The sequence below is a fragment of the Canis lupus genome, chromosome 37, assembly GCF_048164855.1.
Source record: "Canis lupus baileyi chromosome 37, mCanLup2.hap1, whole genome shotgun sequence".
Taxonomy (NCBI): domain Eukaryota; kingdom Metazoa; phylum Chordata; class Mammalia; order Carnivora; family Canidae; genus Canis; species Canis lupus.
This window is the reverse complement of record NC_132874.1, coordinates 1,010,928-1,033,437: the sequence shown is the minus strand read 5'-3', so window position 1 is coordinate 1,033,437 and position 22,510 is coordinate 1,010,928. Positions and strand designations below refer to the sequence as shown.

The 22,510-nt window shown below is 44.3% G+C and overlaps 1 protein-coding gene and 1 pseudogene across 11 annotated transcripts; one reads left to right on the top strand and one right to left on the bottom strand.

The window, feature by feature from the left end:
- Nucleotides 1-103: 103 nt before the first annotated feature.
- LOC140626070 (large ribosomal subunit protein uL4-like) lies at nucleotides 104-4,361 on the top strand (annotated as a pseudogene).
- ZSCAN23 (zinc finger and SCAN domain containing 23) lies at nucleotides 752-22,510 on the bottom strand. 11 transcript variants are annotated; one of them, XR_012025343.1, is made up of 7 exons: nucleotides 22,400-22,510; nucleotides 16,176-16,645; nucleotides 15,812-15,959; nucleotides 14,831-15,456; nucleotides 10,425-10,607; nucleotides 8,206-8,349; nucleotides 752-6,984 (listed from the first exon to the last, which is right to left on the bottom strand). XR_012025343.1 is itself a non-coding variant. In XM_072813740.1 (5 exons), exons 2-5 carry the CDS (start codon nucleotides 16,566-16,568, stop codon nucleotides 6,955-6,957), a joined length of 1,197 nt encoding a protein of 398 aa, XP_072669841.1. In that variant the 5' UTR covers nucleotides 16,569-16,645; nucleotides 22,400-22,510; the 3' UTR covers nucleotides 752-6,954. The 11 variants fall into 11 exon arrangements, 6 of the variants coding, with proteins under 6 accessions (XP_072669841.1, XP_072669838.1, XP_072669836.1 ...); XR_012025339.1 differs by lacking the exon at nucleotides 752-6,984 and adding an exon at nucleotides 10,722-10,923 and having other exon boundaries at nucleotides 8,216-8,349; nucleotides 10,415-10,607; XR_012025340.1 differs by lacking the exon at nucleotides 752-6,984 and adding an exon at nucleotides 10,722-10,923 and having other exon boundaries at nucleotides 8,216-8,349.

The following is a 22,510-nucleotide window of genomic DNA, read 5'->3' as shown; positions in this document are numbered from 1 at the left end:
AGCACGCACTTCCGCTACAGCCGCAGGTGGGCGGGCGACTCGCCGCGCAGTTCCCGCGGGCCCCGCGAGGTCGCGAGAGTTGGGCGGGTGGGAGCGCGTGCGCCCTCCGCGGCGGCCGCAGGGAGCGGCGAGCTAGCAGGTGCCGTAGCTCTCCCCGTCGCCCCCCACGGCGGGCGAGGCCCGGCACACCTCGAGTAGGTGCCACTTTGTCCTATAATGCTTTTTATGACTTATTCGAGTCAACTTGGCAATGTTTTGTTGGGGGTTTGCATCCCTGTTCGTGGAAAATACTGCCGGTTTTCCTTCTGTGACCTTGACCCCATGGCGCGCGGCTTTCTGGAGGAGGCTGACCTGGAGGAGGCGGCACCGCGGACGGGCCGAGGCGACGGTGGCCGCGGCGCCTACTGGAACGGGGTGGCCGTGGACGGGGGAGGAGGGCCGCGGGGGTGTGTGTGGCCACAGCAGAGCCCCAAGCACGGAGAGCATCCCCGTCGTTTACAGGGAGGAAACCCAGGCACGTAGGGATGCAGAGCAGACACCAAAGGTATAGAAACGGATCTCCAGAAAACTCATTCATCACTTTCCGTCCAAGTTTATTCCTAACATTTGGCCATTTTATAAACCAGGTAATGCTAATTTATAAGAGAGTGTTTCTTGTGATAATTTGATGAGCCTTCTAACTACTAAAAGAGGGGGAAAAAAAAGCAGACTTTGAGATCCAGGGCTCAGGAAATAAATGGTGAAACTAATGTCAGAAGATCACTTTACTTTGTGTATAAAATATGAACGTATACATTTGATTAGCTCGTAATCATGTTGGGTGTATTTAGGGAAGTTGAAAGGAAGCAAAAAAGGAGGAAAAAGTTGAACAATTATTTAGAAAAAGAATCCCAAAGGAACTTTATTATTTTTGCCCCAAGCTTTAAATCTGGGTGGACAAGGCTGTTTTGGAAAATTAAAGATGGCTACAAATTCGTCAGCACTTTTACCATTAAGAGGTAATGTCATTTGGGGGTCTATGTCATTTTCCCTTAAGTCTGAGTCGATTTGATGACTGCTCTAATAAAATACAGCAAAAGTGATGCTGTTTAAGTTTTCCAGCCTGAGCCTTTTAGAGAACAGCAGCCTTCACTTTTTGTTTTCTGGAACAACTGTTTTTTTTTTTTTCCATTTGTTTTTGTTGAAGTTCAATTTGCTAACATATAACACCCAGTGCTCATTCCATCAAGTGCCCTCCTCAGTGCCCGTCACCCAGTTACCCCAATCCCCTTCCCACCTCCCCTTCCACAACTCTTTGTTCGTTTCCCAAAATTAGGAGTCTCTCATGGTTTGTCTCCCTCTCTAATTTTTCCCACTCAGTTCCCCTCTTTTCCCTTATCATCCCTTTTACTATTTCTTATATTCCTTGTATGAGTGGAACCATAATGATGATTGTCCTCCGATTGACTTACTTCACTCAACACAATACCCTCTAGTTCCATCCACGTGGAAGCAAATGGTGGGTATTCATCCTTTCTGATGGCTGAGTAATATCCCATTGTGTATGTGTATATATATCCATTCATCTCTCAAAGGACATCGAGGCTCCTTCCACAGTTTGGCTATTGTGGACACTGCTGCTATGAATGTTGGGGGTGGTGTCCTGGCGTTTCACTACATCTGTATCTTTGGGGTAAATACCGAAAAGTGTAATTCCTAGGTCATAGGGTAGCTCTATTTTTAACTTTTTGAGGAGTGGCTGCACCCGTTTGCATTCTTACCAACAGTGCAAGATGGTTCCCCCTTCTCCACATCCTCTCCAACATTGGAACAACTGCTCTTGGAGACCTGAGCCATCACAGAAAAAGTCTGAGTGCCCTGCTGGAATCATCAAATAAGGAGGCCCTGTGACCATCTTTCTACCTGTCCCTGTCCCCAGTGCACTGGACATGGCACTGCACTGTCTTGGATTTTCCAGAAAAACCCAGCTGCCAGATGAAGTGCCAGTAGAAGATGCCACATGAAATGGAAGACTCTCCCAGCTGAGCCCTTCCAAAATTCCTGGCCAAAAACATCATGGGATGGCTTTCTAAGCCATTGTTTTGGGGTAGCTTTTTATGCAGCAACAGATAACCAGATCATGTTTACTATTACGGCTTGGTTAGACGATTCCCTGAGAATATTAAATTTCCTTAGGTTAAATGGTATAGTCTACAGGGAATTTTCAATTTGTAATTGATTTCTCAACTACTAACCAGAAAAAGATGTGGAAGATATGCTACTTTTTTTTTTTTTTTGCTACATTTTTTTAAGTTGAGAAGTTTATTAGGGAAATATGAGAAGCAAAGACACTCCAGTGACAGGAAGAAAATTCTGAAAATGTCCCTTCAAGCCAAGTTGGGGCCTGGCCTTGACCTCCCCAAAAGGACAAGAAAGTGATGAGTTAGCAACAAAACTCTGTGGTGGCCACCTTGCCAGGACATGAGGGACTCAGCCAGGACTGCCTTTCACTTCTCCACCAAAGGCTGAGAGGAGACAAAGATTGTTTATAGAACCAACAGCAGAAACCATGAGAGCTCTAAGGAAAGTCTGAGAGAGAGGAAGGGAGGACTGTAACAAAGTCCCAGGGGTTTGGCTCTGAGCACCTCAAATACATTGACAAATAGTTCTACAAGATGTTACTTAAAAGGTAAAATGCCTAATGTTTCTGAGTTCCCCAGGTCCACAACCAGCTGTTTTATTATTTTTTTTAAGATTTTATTTATTCATGAGAGACACACAGAGACAGAGGCAGAGACACAGGCAGAGGGAGAAGCAGGCTCTATGCAGGGAGCCCGATGTAGGACTCAATCCTGTGACTCCAAGATACACCCTGGGCCAAAGGCAGGTGCTAAACCACTGAGCCACCCAGGGATCCCCAGTTTATTTATTTTAAGTAATCTTTACCTACAACATGAGTCTTGAACTCATGACACCAAGATCAGGAGTCACTGGTTCCTCTGACTGAGCCAGCCAGGCGCCCCCAATCTGATGTTTTTTTTTTTTTTAAAGATTTATTTATTTATTTATGATTAGACACACAGAGAGAGAGAGAGAGAGAGAGGTAGAGACACAGACTCCATGCCAGGAGCCTGACTCGGGACTCGATCCCAGGACTCCAGGATTGTGCCCTGGGCCAAAGGCAGGCGCCAAACCGCTGAGCCACCCAGGGATCCCCAACCTGATGTTTTTAATAAGTTAGTTGCAAGTGGGGAGATAAGGAAGAGGAAACTATTAAAAAAAACTTAAGAGATATATCAACCAAAGTATGTTTTCTTCTTGGGATCCTAATTCAAACAAATAAGCTAAAACAAAAGAAATTTAAAAATTCATGACATCATTGAGACAACTAGAAATTTGGTATCAAAGGATTATTGTTAATATTTATACATGTCATAATACTATTATGGTTAAATAAATTCCTGTCTTTCAGTCATACCTCTAAGAATCCATCTTTTGAGCTATATATTGAAATATTTACATTTGAAAAAATATATCTGAGATGTACTTCAAAATTATATGGAAAAAATAATACGGCAATGAGTTATAAATGAGATAAGATGGTCATAATTTGATAATGTTGAAGCTGGGTGGCAGGTTCATGGAGATTCATTATGCAATTTTTTTATATAGATTTGTACTTTTTCCAGAATAAAAAGAAAAAAAAAGTTTGTGGCTTTTAGTTGGTAGTATGTAAAAAAAGAAAGAAAAAAGAGGCAACTTAAAAACCCTCCATGGCTAGTTAAAAAATAATTTGAGCTTTTCCCGTAGGAGCCACTGGGTTGAGAGGAGTGCAGTCCTCTCCTCTTCATGGTGTGTACTCATCCACTGATATTTGTGTACTCTGAAAAGAGGTCATTTGGCAAAAATGTTACCTTGCCTGCTGTTCTCAAGGCTCCCATTCAACCTAATATTGTGAACTCTGTTCACACCAACTTGTGCAAAAACAACAGATGACCCTATGTGAATTAGCAGGTCATCTAGCCAGTGCTGCATCTTGGGGTACTGGCCTCCCAGGGTACAAGGTGATGGGACTCACCATTATAGCCAGGGTGCTTCTGGGAATATGTGCTGTGGGAGCTGCACGTTTGTACCAAGCAAACAACACAGAAGCAACAATGCTATCTGCTCTACCCTGGCTGCATGAGCCTTTCCAGCACTGCTCATGTCTATAGGTCATTGTACTGAGGAAGTTCCTGAACTTCCTTTGTTGGTTAAAGATAAAGTTGAAGGCTACAAGAAGACCAAGGAGGCTGTTTTTGCTTCTTAAGAAACTTAAAGCCTCGGATGTCTGGGTGGCTCAGTCGGTAAAGCATCCAACTCTTGATTTTGGCTCGTCATGATCTCAGGATTGTGGAATGGAGCCCTGTGTTGGGCTCTGCACTCAGTGGGGAATCTGCTTGAAGATTCTCTCCCTCTGCCTGTCCATACCCCCATTTCTCTCCCTCTTCAAATAAATAAATCTTAAAAAAAAAAAAAAAAAAAAAAAAAGGGAAGGAGAAGAAGAAGAAAAAACCTTAAAGCCTGGAATCCACTGAAAAACCTAGGAATCACAGTGAAGCCAGACCTGCACACAAAGACCACGTGCCAGAACATCATTCTTCGCTAGGGCAAGAGTCACAATCCAGAGCAGCAGCCTTAAAAGCCAAATCAGATGAGAAGGGGTTTCTGGGCAAGAAGCCTGTGTTAGGGAAGAAAGTAAAAAAGGATGTTGGTGTTGGAAGCAGAAGGAACGTTTGGTGGGAAAAGGCCACAGCTACCAAGAAACCAGTAGCTGAGAAGCAGCTTGTAGGGAAGAAACCCATCACAGAAGACAAGAAGCCTGCTGCATAAGCTTAAATTTGTTTGTTCTCTAACAGTTGAACCATTTTGGAGAGCTAATTTTGAATAAAGACCCGATCAAAGGCAAAAAATAACAATAATTTGATACCCATAAAATGAAACCTGTTAGTGGGATGCCTGGTGGTTCAGTGGTTGAGTGTCTGCCTTCAGTTCAGGGCGTGATCCCAGAGTCCTGGGATCCAATCCTGCATTGGGCTCCCTATGGGGAGGCTGCTTCTCCCTATGCCTATGTCTCGGTGTCTCATGAATAAATAAAATCTGGGCAGCCCCAGTGGCTCAGCGGTTTAGCGCTGCCTGCAGCCCAGGGCATGATCCTGGAGACCCAGGATCAAGTCCCACGTCAGGCTCCCTGCATGGAGCCTGCTTCTCCCTCTGCCTATGTCTCTGCCTCTGTGTGTATGTGTGTGTGTGTCTCGTGAATAAACAAATAAAAATCTTTAAAAAAATCTTTAAAAACAAAAAAAGAAAAAAATTTATGCTAGCAATATGTATGCATAACATGTAACTCTTATGGATATGTCCATAATGTATTATTAAATTTAATAGTAGTGGCAGTTGATATGTTCAGTATGATTATATTTGAGCATATACGTGTGCTTCTCTAACAAGCACATAAAAATACTAGGTTTGTTTCCTGTACTAATTTTTTCAAAATGCACATTTAGAAATTTTTGTATTGCACATAGCTTTTGAGTCATTTTCTATTGGCTTCAATGAAAAAAAATGTTCTGCCTCTGGGATAAGAGGAAGTTGGTAGGGATCAGGGAAGTTGGTAGTATTAAGTTAGAATGGAGGAACTGAACCATTCAATAGGAGTGAATTTTCAACAATTCTAGTCAAAGAAGTGAAGGAAGAATCACAAGGTGAAAACAATGTGTTTAAAGGAACAGGTTAAAAGTGGAAAAAAAGAGCAAGTGAAAGGTAGGGAAAAATGTTAGTGATGAGGTTTGTTTGGAAAAACACAAGAAGACATTTCCTATCTTTTCCCCCGTTGGGATCTCCTCACCTTTCTCCTGAACAGGGTGCAGCTCCCAAGGTTCAGAAGTGAGCTGACCCATTCTGGCTGGAGCCAACTCTGGGGTGAGTCCTGTGCTGCTGCCACATAAGCTGTTTGCCCCTGGGTCCCTTCCTGTTGCTGCAGGAGGACTAGGACCCAGGGACAATGAGATAAATTTGACCAGGGAGCTATATGCTGAGAGTTCTAGAGCTTCAATCCCAATATCAATGGGGAACATAGATTAGGAGAACAGAGGTTTCCTTGACCAAGGGCAGGGATTAAAAGGACAGGGAGGGGAACACAACTCTGGCCAATACATTTTTTTTTTTTAAGATTTTATTTATTCATGAGAGACACAGACAGAGGGAGAAGCAGCCCCCCCCCCCCCCCCCCGGGAGTCCAATGCAGGACTAGATCCTGGGACTGGGATCATACCTTGAACCAAAGGCAGACGCTCAACCGCTGAGCGACCCAGGTGTCCCTGGCCAATACATCTTGACAATTTCCCTCCTTACATGTGAGAGGAGATCACAAATCTCTTATCTCTCTCTCTCTGGAGAGAATACCTGCCTTCCGATGATAGATCACTTCTTCCTTATCTCACCTTTTGTCTGGGATGATCCAGCTTCCTGGACAAGCCTTCCAAGTCCAGCAACAGCCTCCTCCCTATCCCCTGGGCTGCTCCTGCACCTGGGCTGGGAGCTCTCCCACAGGGTGGTCAGTAGCTGCCCTGGCTCGAGAAAGTCCAAGCCCTGCTCCTTGCTGTGCATCTCTGGTCTTAGCCACTGACAGCAGAGGGTCTGGAGTTGGCCTTCTGAGGCCCAGAGGAATCCTCCCAGCAGAACTGCCTTAAGTTTCGTCTGAAGAAATCCTGTCAGAAGGACCACTTCTGTGCAGGTTAGATTCTGCTACTCACATTCCTTCTGTTCTTCTGCAGCCCAGAAGGGCTGGATTGAATCCATTCCTGGGCAAACTGCTCAGAAGATTGGCTCATTATAACAGCAGGGGGAGCTTAAGGCTCATGATAACACATAACACAACACTTAACAGATCAGCTCCAAAGAAAGAACATATTTAGTCAGAGTGAATCGCTGTGATCAAGCCAGTGATTTGAAGGTAGAGATGCTCTGTAAAAGATAAAATGAACACAAACTGTCATTAGAATACTGTCATAAAATTATGCAAAACACATTACTTTAGGATTAAAGAACAATACTAGTAACTTTTAGATCTAGAAACTTCAGTGGCATATTCAGATAACAAAATATTCAGGTAACGAAGAAAAAACAATGCAAACAGTTGTCCGCTTAAGCTGCATGTCAGAGGTTTAGTCAGTTATATTTACAAATCAACCTGTCTGCCAAGAATTGTGCTAGATATGTTCCAAGGCGTTCTTAGTTTTAAAAAAGAACAGTGTGCATGTCAGTCAATGTGTCCCAAATTTGAGTCAAGAGTCCCAAGTCAATAAACTGAAGCCCCCTTTGTACACAAACCCAGTGAATATTTTTCAGTCCTTTACTTATCAGATGCCCCTACAGCACCTAACACTGCTAGCCACTCCCAGTCTTACAAGGAACTGCAATCTTGTGGCTGTTTTCCATAAGTTGGTCTCTGTAAAGTGCTTAGACCAATGCCTGGTGCTCAGGGAGTTTTTGTTTTGTTTTTTAAGATTTTATTTACTTATGAGAGCACAGACAGATGAGAGAAGCAGGCCCCTCATGGGGAGCCCAATGTGGAATTCCATCCCCAGACCCGGGATCATACTCTGAGTAGAAGGCAGACGCTCAACCACTGAGCCACTCAGGTATCCCCGGGATATATTATATAACACTTGTCATAACTCATTCTTAAGTCTACTTTATGGCCCTTCTTCAGCTTGTCAAGAAATGTCTGGTACCGTAAGTTGAGACCCAGCCGTCTTCTCATTCCATTTTCATGCTGGGCAACCTTGTCCATTCAGTAGTAGCATCTGAGAAGTGAGATGTTGTCACCTAAGAACTCCTAAATCTGATTCTTTTTTATCCCAATCTTGCTTTGGAGCTCCAGACCATTATAGTCCAATGGTGTATCAGACCCTTCCACTTGCATGTATTAAAAGCATCTCTTGGGATGCCTGGGTGGCTCAGTGGTTGAGTGTTTGCCTTCAGCTCATGATCCCAGGGTCCTGGGATTGAGTCCCACATCGGGCTCCCTGTAGGGAGCCTGCTTCTCCCTCTGCCTATGTTTCTGCCTCTCTCTGTCTCTCTCATGAATAAATAAATCTTAAAAAAAAAAAAAAAGGCATCTCAGCACCACCAAAATCAACTCATTTTTCCCCCATAATCAATGTCTCCTCCAAAATTACCTACCTACCTCACTCCTTCCTTCCCCCATCTCTTTTAAGATGGCACATTCACGGGGCACCTGGATGGGTCAGTCAGTTAAGCATCGGACTCTTGATCTCAGCATTTTAAATTCAAGCCCTGCATTGGGTTCCATCCTGGGTGTGGCACCTATTTAGAAAAAAATGGCATATTCATTCACCTAATCATCTAATTAAAAAAACTAATTATCCCTGGCTATATTTTGCTTTATTATTTTTTCTAAAGATTATATTTATTTGAGAGGGTGAACAGGGGAGAAACAGGGAGAGGGACAAGCAGACTCCAAGCTGAACATGGAGGCCTTTCACCAAGTTATAGTATTGGTTCTTTCTGTGACAACAGCACATCTCTTCTCTAGCTTCTAGTCTTGCCCCATTCCAATTCATTTACCACAATGCTTCTAGAATATTCCTAGTAGCCTAGTAGGATTATATTACTAAGCTGTCTGTAGAGTAGACCTTCCCATCTACCGTGGATGCCACAGTTCAGCGGGTGCCTAGATACTGCCAGCATACTGATGAGCATAACTGGCACAGCTGCAGCCCTCGGCCTGGTCTCTTCTGCAAGGCGGCTGCACTGCTGTACGTTAAATGTATGAGCTGTTACATTAAACGTGGAGCAGCACAGTGCCTTTCAATGTTTAGGGCCCTTGGCATACCCAGTTATTACTACTTTCCTCTGGGCCCCAGCTACACCACACCCGCCTTTCATTTCAATTTTCTCATCTGTCACCCACAATCAATCCCCTAAGGGCCATTTCTTTCCTCTTCGCCGTCTGCCTCCTATTGAGAGGCAGCTCTAATGGCTTCAGGGGGGTGACCTCTAACTCGCCCCTGCCCGCCTCCCAAGGCCTATATGAAGCTTACTTCCCTGAGGCACTTACACTATACTGTAAGAGTTTCCTCATCACACGGTAATGTCTGTTCCGGTGCTTAAGGCACGCACGGCGCCCAACAGACGGCCGTGCTACCTGTGGACCCGTTCTTGGCCATAGGAGCTCACGAGGCGCTGCCCTGGGCTCCTCGACATCGTGCAGGTCACGCTGCCGTATTTCAGCGAGAGCCTCCCCAGCACTACATGCAATCCCACGATCATTCCCCAGGATTTCTCACTAGTCCTCCGGCAAAACCACCACCTGCGGACCACACCAGCGCTGCGCAGCGCCTGTGTCCGCCAAGGCCGCCCAGGTCTTGGGGGTCCAGGCTATAGCCATCCCGCCCGCGGGCGGAGAACCAGCCTCCCGCCCACGCCCACGCCCGCACCCGCGACGGAAGGGGCGCCCTGGGGCCGCGGCGCCCGCAAGACCGGAAGTGCGTCACGACCCCCGAGCGCGCCTCCGCCGGCTCCTCGCCGCCTCTCTAGGAAGTTAGAGGGCCCGTCATCTCAGTGGTTAGTTGGCTCCCACCCGCAGCGGGGCCTCGCTGGCGCGGTGGGCTCGGAACCGCTCGGGAAGGCGGGTTGGCCTGGTGTCCGGCAGCCCTGGTGCCTGGGCCCAGGTCTCTCTACTCCATTGAGGACACCGGGCCCCTGGTCGTTGGAGGTCCTGCCCGCAGGGTCCCTGAAGATGCCCGCTGTCCAGATAACAGTCCACTCTGCCCCCCGGGCCAGAAGCAGTAATCAGCAGCCCCCGGAGCAAGGCTGGCTTGCTCTTCATTGTCTGCAGGCCTTGTTCACACAACTTGGGTCCTTCTGAGTAACGGAACCGCATCAGATCCCTGACTACTGGGCTGGCAGAAAGCTAGGAGGATACCACCCCCTACCCCTACCCCTACCCCTACCCCACCCTACCCTCGGGAACACAACGGCACACGGGCCTGCGGCAGGGGGGCAGCGTCCGTGCTGGCCGCAGCGAAGTAAGTGGCTCAGTTATAGTAACTCAGGAAGCTACTTGGCACAGGATCTGGTCCCCATTCATCCGAGCTACTTCTTAAAATGGCTCACCTTCTGCTTTACTCCTTCAAGGTTCCCATCTAGTGCCCTACTGTCCCATCTTCCCTCTACAGTTTGAAAGTGCACATCCCATACTAGTCCATAGTCCCTATGCACTGAACGGCCCTTATGCTTCTGAAATGTCACCCTTGTCTGGTAAACCCTTCTCTCAACAGGTTCACATTAGGTGACTACCTGTATTAACAGCTTTGTTGTTTGTGTTTTGAGGGGATCCTTTTTGGGTGTTTTTTGTAGGCATACTCACCCTTTCTTACCTAATCCAATAGATGCATTAACAGGGATTATTTCAAACCAGGCAATTGGTGGTGACCCTGGTCTAGGTGGCTTCATCTAAATCTCCCATCGCTTCCTTCATAGATGTTCTACCTTTGCTCTCATGAGAACATGGACTTCTTTCTGCTTCTATCTCATTTTCTATCTCCTCAGCTGGAAAAGTCCTAAGTGGGAAGACCACACATGCTGATTTAGGCCTCTTATCTGGGTGAAATTAGTAACTGTCCCTTTCATTCTCAAGTGTCCCAAATTGGGCAATAAATTATATATATGATTACCTTATGTCTGAGAGCCACTGATAAACTAGCTAAAATACTCCCAGGTTCTGCCCTCAGAAACATTCAGCCAGTCTGGGGTAGTGCCCAGGAAACTGCAGTTCAAACAGCGCAGGGGGTTCTAACACAGGTATATATTCAAAAACAGTGGCTTCATCAAAGAGCTGAGATGCTGGCATGGAAAACTGGGTGTGGGTCCAGAGACCTAAAAAAAAGTCAGTAATTTATACACTGTGCTCTTCTCTTTCTTATGTAAAGCACCAAAATGAGTAAGGAGTGAAGAGCAGTGGGACTGTTTTCACTGTTAAGACAAGTGGACTAACAGAGACAAAGGGATCTCTAGTAAAAGGTATTATAAAGATAGGAGCCCAGGATCATGACCCAGTGGAAGGCAGCCGCCTAACTGACTAAGCCACACAGACACCCTTACTTTTCTCTCAACTTCTAACTTAAATTAACATTGAACCACAGACACACATGTATACTGGTACAGACTTTATATTTCAAAATTGCTCCTGAGAAAAATACTTCATATTTTATAATTTTGACTTTAGATAAACTTTTAAAAAAAGATTTTATTTGAGAGAGAGAGCAAGCACAAGCAGGGGGAGCAGCAGAGGGAGAAACAGGCTCCTTACTGAGCAGGGAGCCAGATGCAAGGCTCAACCCCAGGACCCTGAGATGACCCAAGCCAAAGGCAGACGTTTAACCAACTGAGCCACCCAGCTACCTTGACTTTAGGTATACTTTTATTTTAAAATCTCCTCAGAGATTTTGTCTTTGTCTTACTGGAAAAGTATAAAACAGTCTTCCACTATAAATAATAATTTTTAAAGGAAAAGTATTGTCAGATACAGAAAATAGGAGTCATTTCCAAATACAAAATGTGGACAGAGACTTGGTTATCCTTGTGTCTTGACCTTCAAATAAAAATTACAGTGAAAGAATCTTTAGGGCTCTTATCTACATCTCTAGATAGGTGTTAGTTGCAAAATTCTCAGCCATTTTTTTCCTTACAGTGTCCAGTCTCCCAGCAGTGTTCAGAGGGGTCCTGGACTATCCCTCCAGAACCAACAGGCTTTTTAATTGGATTTCAGTCAGTATTTTTTATACCTTGCTCAGCTGTAAAACTGACTACGCTTTCAGATTAGACTTTCAAAAGCATACGGATAGATGGTTGCTGGCTTAATGGAGATCACTGCCAGAGACTTCGTGGGTTGAATAAAAAGAGCCAGGGTAGAGAAAGAAGAGAGAGAAGCGAGGGTAATTTAGGAATGTAAAAGGGACACAAGCAAGAACTTCTGGCCAGGAAGGCTGGAATAATCACAGAATAGCCAGGGTCTGCATGCCATTGTCTACAGGCCACATCAAACATTAGTTTTCAGCGAATGACAAATATGCATCCCAGATAAGAGAATTAGCACAATTAGTATCAGAAACAAGTAAAGTTAGTTTAGTGAACTGTAAGTAATTTTAATCACGTTAACCATCACTGCATTCTAAGTGGCACATATCTGTACAGCATATATAACATCTTTTGTTTCTTGGTATTTCATCAGTTGTTGAGAAAATTTAGAATTTTTGAGAAGCTGTGAAAAAAAAACAAAAACAAAAACAAAAAGACAAGCACAAACCAAACCAAACATCCAATCCTCAACTGCAGGTGTAAAAACAATCCATTAGAAATACATTCTTTAAAATTCTGATCTGTTCATGTTTTAAATCTTTTAAGAGCTGATATAGCAGAATTATCCAAATATGCTGCTTCAGTATATGCAGATGCATTTGAGATATTTATGAACTCAGGTTATAATTGTATATGTATTATATTACTATATGGAATATATATTTATTTGAGAAGTAGATTTTATTTCAAACTTAAGTCTACTATATTTTCCTTCACTTTAAAATCCACATGTATCACTTTAAGAAATCATTTAAGCTCGAGACACAGTAAAATACACTCTTGAGAAAATTTAAGATTTGGGGAAAGACCTGCAATTAGCCACAAATGGTGACAGAAATGGTTTGAAATATTATAAATAAGGATATATAATAGAGCCAAATACACAAGACTGAAAATCACCCCATCACTTCTGCATTTCTCTGTAGAAGAATTAGGTGCAACTTTAGTTACTCAAACCCTATTTCCTAGCTCATGTGGAAGTTGTTAGCTTTTAAATGGTTTGGCTTGAACCAAATTTGGGAAAAGAATGAAACAATCTGTGACATTGTAAAGTAGTGATTGTGCATCTACGGGAGTGTGTCAAACTGCAAGAGCACCAATAAATCAAATACTGTCCCCACTAGCAAACAGAACGAGGAAGCTCTGTTACTCTAAAGACTACTGTTTCATGAACACAGAAAGGTCTAGAGTATATCATCTTTCTGTGTAAAGAAAGGAAATAAGGTTATATATACTAACATTTTCTTGTATTTACATAAACACTGAGGATACATAAGATACTAGGAAAATGGCTATCTATAAGGTCAAAGATAGGCTCCCTTTTTAATGTTGTTCTGATACTTGAACTGGATGAAGAATGAGTTATTTTTCTTGAAAACTCTGGCTAAGTAAATTAAAATTTAAAAGTTAAAAATAATCAGGTTGCCTGCTGTTTCAAGTCAGTGAAGTGTGTAACTCTTGATCTTGGGGTTGTGAGTTCAAGGCCCATATTTGAGGTATATAGATTACTTAAAAATAAAATGCCCCAAGTGAGGGATAAGTGGTGAGTCTTTCCTGGAACTGAATAGAGGAGCTGTGCATTTACTAAAACACACAGATGGGAGGCTTTGTTGAGCTACAAAAGCAAAGCCTCAGTGCCTTCTAAATCTTGTAAGTTCCATTTACTAGTAATTTCTATTTGGAGATAAAATGCTTCCAGTGGCTTAATGGAAAGAGCACTGGGAATTAGGAGACAGAGTTCTAGCTCCAGCTTCATTAATTAGCTATCTGTATGATCTTACAGTTGCTTCCCAGAACCTCCATTTCTATATCAATCATACAAGGGGGCGCAGAAGTGATCTCTGAGGGCCCTTACAGTGTTTCTATTATTAAGGCGTATTTGGTACTTCAATCCAGATTGTCATCACCAGAGAGTTTCCATTTCTTTGTGTCCTGGGCTTAGTATAAAGTAAACACTCAGTTACTTTAGGGGAAAGAAGTTTTTTTTAATGCATGACCTTGGTGATAATCAATAGGTAGTGCTGAGAAGCATGGAGCTTATAAAAAGCCAACAACACGGAAGACTGATCATACTTTTCTCCTTTTTTATGTATTTGAAAATATCCATAACTAGGGGTTAAAGAAAGCAAAAACTGAAAACGCTTGTAAGTCACAGGAAAAATACAGAGGCCTATATTTTCATAACAAAGATCAGAAGCAAGATAACCAGATTTTTAGCTAAGTTTCTTGGCCTGTGCCAATTGAATATCTCAGGCAATGTCTGCTACGTCTAGCCACTGAGCTACTAGTAACATATGATTGTTCAATTCCTTGGATCCTATCCGGAGGCTGAGTTACTGAAATGCTACAGAGTGCTTCCATAGGGAAAAGCTTTGTGTATGTCTATGAGACAATTCATCTGCCCCCCTGCTGCAGGTCAGAAAGGTATGATAATTTTATCATACCTTAATGAAAACAGAAAATAGCCAAATAGTTTATATTATATATTTCACTGCAATTACTTTTCAATTAGTTTTTAAATTCTCAGTGAGTGAACTACTTTTAACATAATTTTGTGTTCAGGCAGCATTTAATTTTTAAAAACTTTTAAAAAGTTTCCTAGAACTAGAATGAAGAAGGCTTCCTGAAGCACACCTAGAAAACTTTTTGCACAAGTGTGTGTGAGACTGAAGACTGTGTTGATTGAGTCAACACAACAATGTTCAGTACTGCAAACTGTGGATGCTGTTGACCCCAGAAAACCTGACAGAGGTACTTACGATATTAACACTTCTCTCAGCAGAAAAATACAATTTCACTGGCTCTCCTAGGAGCTTCCTACTCGAGAGGATTACACTACTTTTTACTATTACCTTGCTCAGGGACAAAGTGAGAACCCGCCCTGCAACCTTGCCTAGTGGTCTGATGTCAGGAAATGTTGCCCTACCTGTTCCAAGGGGCTGGCTGGACTCAGCAGAGGGTGCACTTTCCGGTGCTGAATAAGGTTGCATTGATAAATGAAGTTCTTGCCACATTCTTCACATTCGTAAGGCCTCTCCCCAGAGTGAATCCTTTGATGCTTACTGAGGACAGAGCGTCGACTAAAGCTCTTACTGCACTGACCACACTGGAAGGGCTTCTCCCCCGTGTGGATCCGGAGGTGATGGAAAAGCCCCGCATTCTGGCTGAAGGCTTTGCCACAGATGCTGCACTGGTAGCGCTTCTCCCCAGTGTGGAGTCTCTGGTGCTGAAACAGGCCTGACCGCTGCCCAAAGGCCCGTCCACACTCCTCGCACTCGTAGGGCTTCTCGCCTGTGTGTGTTCTCTGGTGCTCGATAAGGATGGAATTCTGGGTGAAGCTCTTCCCACATTCACCACAGATATAGGGTCTTTCCACTGAAGAGCTCACCCGCTGCCTTTCCAATCTGCCCTCATGGTCACAGGTGTCTCCACATTCAGGAGTCTGAATAATATCACCATTCGATTTTTCAGGTGCTTCCACAAGAGATTTCATTTCTTTAGAAAGCTCCCTCTTTGGAGTTAACTCCACATTCCAAGTCCCAGCCCCGTCACCTGAAATAATAAGTAGATCACATAAATGTTATGTTTCCAAAGGAAAATGGGAAAAAACAGCCAGGAGAGTAGGTGGCAGGAGATAAATAACCATGGTTTCTGTTTACTGTCCCTGGGTAAACAATGATGCCCAGCCCCCAGGGAGAAAACTCACGGAACCATAACTGCTGTGACTGTCTGCCTCTCCCACCAGGCTGCAGACTTCCTGAGGGCAAGGAGCATGTCTCCCCTGCCTGTCACAGTATCCCTAAAACCAAGCACACTGCCTGGCACACAGCAGACATGGAACAGAGGTGCTGAACTGATAGACACTCGGGGAGTGAGGAAGGCCTCCTGAGGAAACTCTAATCCTCACCGATCTCCTGAACCGGGCACATCTCTCGAGAATTGCACTGATGCAGCTCTTCCAAGGTTTGGAGCCGGCCACCTGACACCTCGTGGGCTGTTCTCCGGGATGCTTTCTCCTTCACAAACTCTCCCTGTTCACAGACATAGGTTGGGACCTGATGGAAATTAAGGACAGTTAGGAATCAAATATCAGAGAAGACACTGTAAGGGAGCCATCTCAGGTCCACTGCACAGGAAAGGAAGGACCAAGAAACTGGCAAAGAGGAAAAGGCAGAGAGATAGAGTACCCACAACACACCCCATCAGGAACAAAGAAATCCTCCTCTTCCTCTTGCTGCACTGAAACCCACACTCTCCCTGTAGGTACAAACCTCTGTTTTCCTATCTTCCACCTGTTCTCCTGGCTCGTCCAGCTCCCTCTCCAGGTCCTCCAGCACGGCCACCACCTCATCCCCGCTCTCGGGGTGCTGCTCCCGCACCCAGGCCTGGAGCTCCTCAGGCAGGATGGTCAGGAACTGCTCCAGCACCAGCAGCTCCAGGATCTGCTCCTTGCTGTGGGTCTCGGGGCGCAGCCAGTGTCGGCACAGCTCCCAGAGCCGGGTGAGGGCCTCTCGGGGCCCAGGGGTCTCCTGGTAGCAGAACTGCCTGAAGCGTCTACGGAAGATCTCTCTTGTATGAGGGTTATCCCCCTCTTGTTCTTCTACCTTTACTGCCAGATGTCCCTCCTGCATCTCTGGAGTCTGAAGGGCCAAGGCTGTGGCCATTTTAGGCTTAACTATTCAGGAAAAGAGTCTATGCTCGATGATGCCTTTTTGATCTTTTCTCCTAGAAATCCCAAAATCTATAAAGTAATTGCAGAGAAAAAAATATTAAAATATAGAAAATCTTTTCTGCTGGCAGGCACAGGGAGTACTTGTACCAAAAGCAGTCACTGTCTAGTGAAAAACTCTGAATGCATGAGTAACAGTAAGGACTACAAAAATTCTGATGCAGGTGATATGGGAAGGGAAATAGAACACCCACCCTATCCCAACAGACAGACAGACAGACAGACAGACACACACACACACACACACACACACACACAGAGTTTTATTGAAGGAAGGGACCATTCTGATCATCATGAATGAATCAGCTCAAACAAATCAGCGGGAACATACTAGGCTTCCATTTCAATGGCAAGATACTGGACTCGGAGTTAAGTTTTCAGTTGGAGGTAAACCAACGTTTTGGTGCCAAGGGGTCACAGAGGACACTAAGAATAGGAGCAAAGGGAAACAAAATGGAGAAGAGAGAGAAAGCAAAAAAAGATAAAAAGACAGAATGAGGAGAAAGGCTCCATCCTTGCAGTCAGGTGGGGTGTGGAGGAGCGAGGTCCGTGTGGGGTGGGAGAAATACGGATGGAGACCTGGTCCTCCAGGCACAACCTCTGCTGACCTATCTTTGTAGGTGGATATAGAGATCAAGTAAGACCATGGATAAAGAGCACAAGAAGCTGGGAGCTTGGGATATTCTCAAGTATTATAAATTACCAATATTATTATTTTCCTTATAAATGTTGTTGAAAGATTTAATGAATCCTAGCGGTCAAAACATTATGGCAAAAAAAAAAATGCTCTTGAACTGTTCTTGACTCAGAGATATTAAAATGAAAGAAATACTGGTTCTGATATTTTAAAACAGAGGTAGAGTTTGAGCTGTTTCTTGTTCTTTAATTTTCTGAAAACTGTTTTCTCTTTGAATATTGAGGATGGAGAATGGCAACCGTGTGTAAAAGAAAATTAGAGCACGTAAAGAGACAAATGTCTATGACCACGTAAAACTTATGGTAAAATCTTAACCATGAGAGTAATTAATGAAAGCAATTTTCTGAAAGAATATTATATAAACCAAGTGATTTCAAAGGATCATGTTTTGGCAGAGGCTTTCAAACTTTTTTGACCAGGACTCTCAGAAATATTTTATATCGAAACAAAAAATTTTTACATTGAGACCCAGAGCATGTATGTATACATGCACAGGAATGCATGTTTGCACATGAGTGAGGTACCCCCCCACACACACACACACAAATAGCTAAAATAATAATTTCACAAAACACTATGTATCCTGAATTACATCATATATACTATTAAATTCTTTTTTGAAACCCCAAAACAAAAAACCCTGCTCACAGCTGACCACATAGATTTCATGATCCACAAGTCATGATATACAGCTTTAAAAAGTTTCCACATTTAAAAAAAATAAAAAAATAAATAAAAAAATAAAAATAAAAAGTTTCCACATTTAAGTAAAATTATTAAAATTCACTGTAAATACTGGGGCAACTGGGTGACACAGTCAGTTAAGCATCCAACCGTTGGTTTCAGCTCAGGTCCTGATCTCAGAGTCCTGGGATTGGGCCCTGCATTGGGCTTCAAACTCAGCAGGGAGTCTGCTTGAGATTCTCTCTCCCTGTGCTCCCCCAAACCCCCTCCTCTCTCATATAAACAAATCTTTAAAATATATATATATATATGTGTGTGTGTGTATATATATATATATATATCCATACATACATATATGTGTGTGTGTGTGTGTGTGTGTATATCCCAACACTATTCTTAGGCATTGGCATGTATCACAAAATAAAAAAACTAGGAGTGGGGTGGGGGGGTTGGGGGTTAGGGGGTGGGGGGCTCCCCGGTGGCGCAGGGGTTTAGCGCCACCTGCAGCCCAGAGCATGATCCTGGAGACCCAGGATCGAATCCCATGTCAGGCTCTTTGCATGGAGCCTGCTTCTCCCTCTGCCTGTGTCTCTGCCTCTCTCTCGCTCTGTGTCTCTATGAATAAATAAAAAATCTTTAAAAAAAATTAAAAAAAAACTAGGAGCATATTTAAATTACAACTGAATACAGGTCACACTACAACCACAAAGTTAAATCTATATTGCCATTATTAGTTATATTTAATCTGCAAACATAATCCTCCTCCACAAATTTCTGACATTTCTGGCTTCATTGATAGTCATGACCCTAGCACATCTTAGCTCCTTTTCGAACCCAGTGCCTCTAAAATGCTTCCCAAGTGTTTTATAACCCTAGCCTCCCAGTCACAAACATATAGTTTTTAATATTGTTTAGGTTCACCACCCCATTGTACAGGTCTTCCTTGACTTACAATGGGATTATGTCCTCATAAACCCATCAAAGTTGAAAATATCACAAGTTGAAAATGCACTGAATACACTTAACCTACCAAACATCATAGCTTAGCGTCACCTACAGTAAATGTGTTCAGAACACTTACATTAGCCTACGATTGGGCAAAATCATCTAACACATATCCTATTTGGTAATTAAATGTTGAAAATCTCATGTAGTTTATTGAATATTGTACTGAAAGTGAAAACCAGAATGGTTGTACAGGTACAGAATGGTTTTAAGTCTATCAATTGTTTCTTGTAAACAACTCGAGAAGATCAAAACTCAAAATTTGAAGTAGCATTGAACATCTATCACTTTCCATCATTGTTATGTTGAAAAATCATCCTACATCATTGGGGCCTCGGAAACAGGTCAGGAATATAATTAGCATAATAATCTCTCACAGTTAAAAAAAGAAGCACATCAGCATTTTATTTTATTTTTACATCAGCATTTTATTTATTTTTTATTTTTTAAAAAATTTTTAAAGGTTTTATTTATTTATTCATGATAGACACACACAGAGAGAGAGGCAGAGACACAGGCAGAGGGAGGAGCAGGCTCCATGCAGGGAGTCTGACGTGGGACTCCATCCTGGGACTCCAGGATCACACCCTGGGCAGAAGGCAGGCGCTTAAACCGCTGAGCCACCCAGGCTGCCCAACATCAGCATTTTAAAGCTAGTTTTTCCTAGAGCCTCAGCAAGATCAATACTTCAAAATCTACCATGACTCTCAGAGAGAAATGTTCTTTACCAACAGGGATAGAGGTTAAGACAAAGCAGCATGCAATACAAATGTCTCTATCATAATGCCTCCCCACACTCTCTCCTCTGATGTCACCATCCAAGGCCCCCACCACTTACTGAACACATGCCCGCACTCTCCCTTCTGATGTCATCATCCAAGGTTCTACCACTTACTGGACTCATCCCCACACTTCTCCCTCTGATGTCACCATCCAAGGCCCCCACTACTTACTGGACACATGCTACACTCTTGCCTCTGTCACCTTCAAAGGCTCCCACTACTTACTGGACGCATCGACACACTCTCCCCTCTGATGTCACCATCCAATGCTCCCACTACTTACAAGATGCAATCCCACACTCCCCTCTGATGTCGCCAGCCAATGTGCCCAGTAACTACTGGACACATGCCCACATTCCCCCCATGATGTCACCATCCAAGGTCCCCACACTTACTGGATTCATCCCCACACTCTTCTCTCTCTGTCACCATCTGAGACCGCCCACTACTTACCGGACATATCCTCAAACCCTCAAGCTTGGTTTAAGACCAGTCACAGCTCTAGCTCAATTGTTGGGCCACATTCTTGTTTTCTCTATTCCACATGCAAAAACTGCCAACTCCATTTAGGCTTTCCTTCTCACTGCTCTTTAATCAGGCCTTCCTCTTCCCTGTTCCATGTCTGTGGTCTTGCTTTCTGTACTTATTCAAACCCTATCCAAACTCAGCACATTGATCTGACTCTCAAATCCTCTGAGGTCTTCCCCATACACTCCAGTCCATCCCCTCCTCCTCCCAGCTCTTCTATTATGAACCTTTTCTTTTCCCTCAAGTCACTATCTTGCAGTTATTTCTCATATTAAAAAAAATCCAGAATGTACAGAATAAATTCCTTCATCAAGCTCTACTCTCCAGAAGTAGATACTGTTATAGATAAGAATGGATCCTTTGGACTTTCTCTTTATCTTCAATCTCAGAGGCGTGAATGTGTGTGTGTACACACACACACACACACACACCTCTTATGTTTCCTGTTTATCTGAAGTAAGTAGAAGGTAGTATGAGGTAGCAGATCTGGTTATGAATCCTGACTTATGAACAATGTGATTCCAGGCAAGTTTCCTGATGGATTTTTCTGACCTTCAATCTCTCTTACAAAACGAGGACAACTACTTTGTAAAGTTGTGCAAGAGTATTAAATGAGATAATGCATATAAAAGGATTTTGCACAAAACCTGGCACTTAATAAGCTTCAAATCAACTACCTTCTAAAGAGATAATGTACAATTTTTGGTTTAAGGTGGCTTAATCAATAGCTGCTACCAGCGGTTTGGCGCCTGCCTTTGGCCCAGGGCGCGATCCTGGAGACCCGGGATCGAATCCCACATCGGGCTCCCGGTGCATGGAGCCTGCTTCTCCCTCTGCCTATGTCTCTGCCTCTCTCTCTCTCTCTCTCTCTCTCTCTGTGACTATCATAAAAAAAAAAAAAAAAAAAATAGCTGCTGAAGTAATGTTTTCTACTTCCCAAAGCACAGCATGGGTATGTGGGTGGCGAAATGTGGGTACCACACAGGTGAACACACAAATGAAATCGCTGTTTCATCAAGTTTGCAGACATATTCTGCAAGACATCAAGTCTTCAGATCTATTCTTCTGCAATTTTAGTCTTCTTTTTTTTTAATTTTTATTTATTTATGATAGTAACAGAGAGACAGAGAGAGAGAGAGAGAGAGAGAGAGAGAGAGAGAGAGGCAGAGACACAGGCAGAGGGAGAAGCAGGCTCCATGCACCGGGAGCCTGATGTGGGATTCGATCCCGGGTCTCCAGGATCGCGCCCTGGGCCAAAGGCAGGAGCTAACCTGCTGCGCCACCCAGGGATCCCTCTTCTGCAATTTTAAATCCTAGCTAGAAGACTAGGTCTCCTGAGGTCCAAAAGGTGCAGGATCAGATTCAAACAAGAGAAGTAACCTCCTGGGTTGTGGCTGGAAAGCTAATCCAGAAAGAGAGCAGAATCAACAGAGAGAGCAAAAGGTTTAAGAAACAGACCCTGGTGCCAGACAGCCTGGATTTGCAAGCTGACTACAGCCCTGACCCTAGCAAAGTTACTTGACCTGATTTTCTTTCTCGATGTTAAAAAGGGGGGCAAGGGGGCTTACATCATAGCAGTGCCTACCTCCTACAGTTATGGGAAGTAAATATGCTAATACGTGCGCTTTCAACAATGCCTACCTGGAACATAGTAACTGCTATTTAAAGCCGCCGAAAAAAACAAAACCCAACAGAAGGGAGAGCCTGCGCCGGCTGTGAGCCAGACCACGAGAGGCTGCGGCACAGGCTGAAACGACCCCTGCTCATTGCTTCAAGCAAGTCCCCAGCAGAACTGCCGGCCGCGGCAAAACACAAACACTGTCCCACGACACGGACAGGGCGGGCGCGAGGCGGCCCGGGAACCAGGTCAGCGAGCGAACTAGGTCAGCGAACCGGTGGACGAGCTGGAAAGGGACAGAGGGGAGGGGCCGGGCGAGGAGGGAGGGGGGAGGGTGTGGCGATAATGGGTCCAGGCGCCGCCGCCCCGTCCGCCGGGACCCCTCGGCCCCCGCCTCACACCCCAGCCCCGCCCCTCCCAAGGCCCTGGCGTAGCCGGACTTCGAAGCTCACCGGGCATCCGTGGGAGGAGAGGCCGCCGGCCAGACCGCTCCACCTCCGAGTCCTTGACAACCGCAGCCCACGCAGCCAACGGGGCAGCCCGGAAGTGCTTCCCGCGGCCCG

Excerpts from the sequence above, each read along its gene's own strand:
- ZSCAN23 (XM_072813735.1), bottom strand. The coding sequence starts at position 16,568 with ATGGCCACAGCCTTGGCCCTTCAGACTCCAGAGATGCAGGAGGGACAT. Across the intron at positions 15,960-16,175 it reads TGGAAGATAGGAAAACAGAG|GTCCCAACCTATGTCTGTGA; the intron begins GTTTGTACCTAC and ends AATTTCCATCAG. Across the intron at positions 15,457-15,811 it reads GTGCCCGGTTCAGGAGATCG|GTGACGGGGCTGGGACTTGG; the intron begins GTGAGGATTAGA and ends TTATTATTTCAG.